Source organism: Cariama cristata, unplaced genomic scaffold (genome assembly GCF_000690535.1).
Source record: "Cariama cristata isolate BGI_N322 unplaced genomic scaffold, ASM69053v1 scaffold32980, whole genome shotgun sequence".
NCBI classification, from domain to species: Eukaryota; Metazoa; Chordata; class Aves; order Cariamiformes; family Cariamidae; genus Cariama; species Cariama cristata.
The window spans coordinates 1-533 of NW_009593489.1; the positions used below are offsets into that span (position 1 = coordinate 1).

The following is a 533-nucleotide window of genomic DNA, read 5'->3' on the forward strand; positions in this document are numbered from 1 at the left end:
TGAAGGAGCAGCGGGTGCACCTGGAGAACATGGGCTCCCATGACATCGTGGACGGCAACCACCGCCTCGTCCTCGGCCTCATCTGGACCATCATCCTCCGCTTCCAGGTGGGGACGAGTGGGTGGGGGGCACCCCTCAGCTCAGCACCCCATGGCTCATTCCTGAGCGGGAGCCGTCTTCCACGGATGTCCTCTTCCAACGCCGGGATGTCCTTCTGCCCCCAGATCCAGGACATCATCGTGCAGACGCAGGAGGGCCGGGAGACGCGCTCTGCCAGGGACGCGCTGCTGCTCTGGTGCCAGATGAAGACAGCAGGGTAGGTGGTGGGACCCACACCCCGCTGTGCCGGGGGCCGAGGGTGCCCGGAGGGTGACGGTGACGCCCTCTCCCTATCGCAGGTACCACCACGTGAACGTCACCAACTTCACCTCCAGCTGGAAGGACGGGCTGGCCTTCAACGCCCTCATCCACAGGCACAGGTAGGCGGCACGACGGCAGGCACTGGGACGTGCCGGGGCGGCGGGGGCACTGGG

General features: G+C 67.0%; 1 protein-coding gene across 1 annotated transcript in view; it reads left to right on the forward strand.

Annotated features, from left to right (window-relative positions):
- Nucleotides 1–3: 3 nt before the first annotated feature.
- Nucleotides 4–533, forward strand: part of LOC104157311 (spectrin beta chain, erythrocytic-like) — a gene marked incomplete at its 5' end in the record, with an annotated part of 1222 nt that continues 692 nt past the window's right edge. Inside the window, 3 exons of the mRNA XM_009694604.1 lie at nt 4–107; nt 225–316; nt 399–479. Of these exons, the coding sequence (XP_009692906.1) occupies nt 4–107; nt 225–316; nt 399–479 (277 nt within the window). The remainder of the gene's footprint in view (nt 108–224; nt 317–398; nt 480–533) is intronic.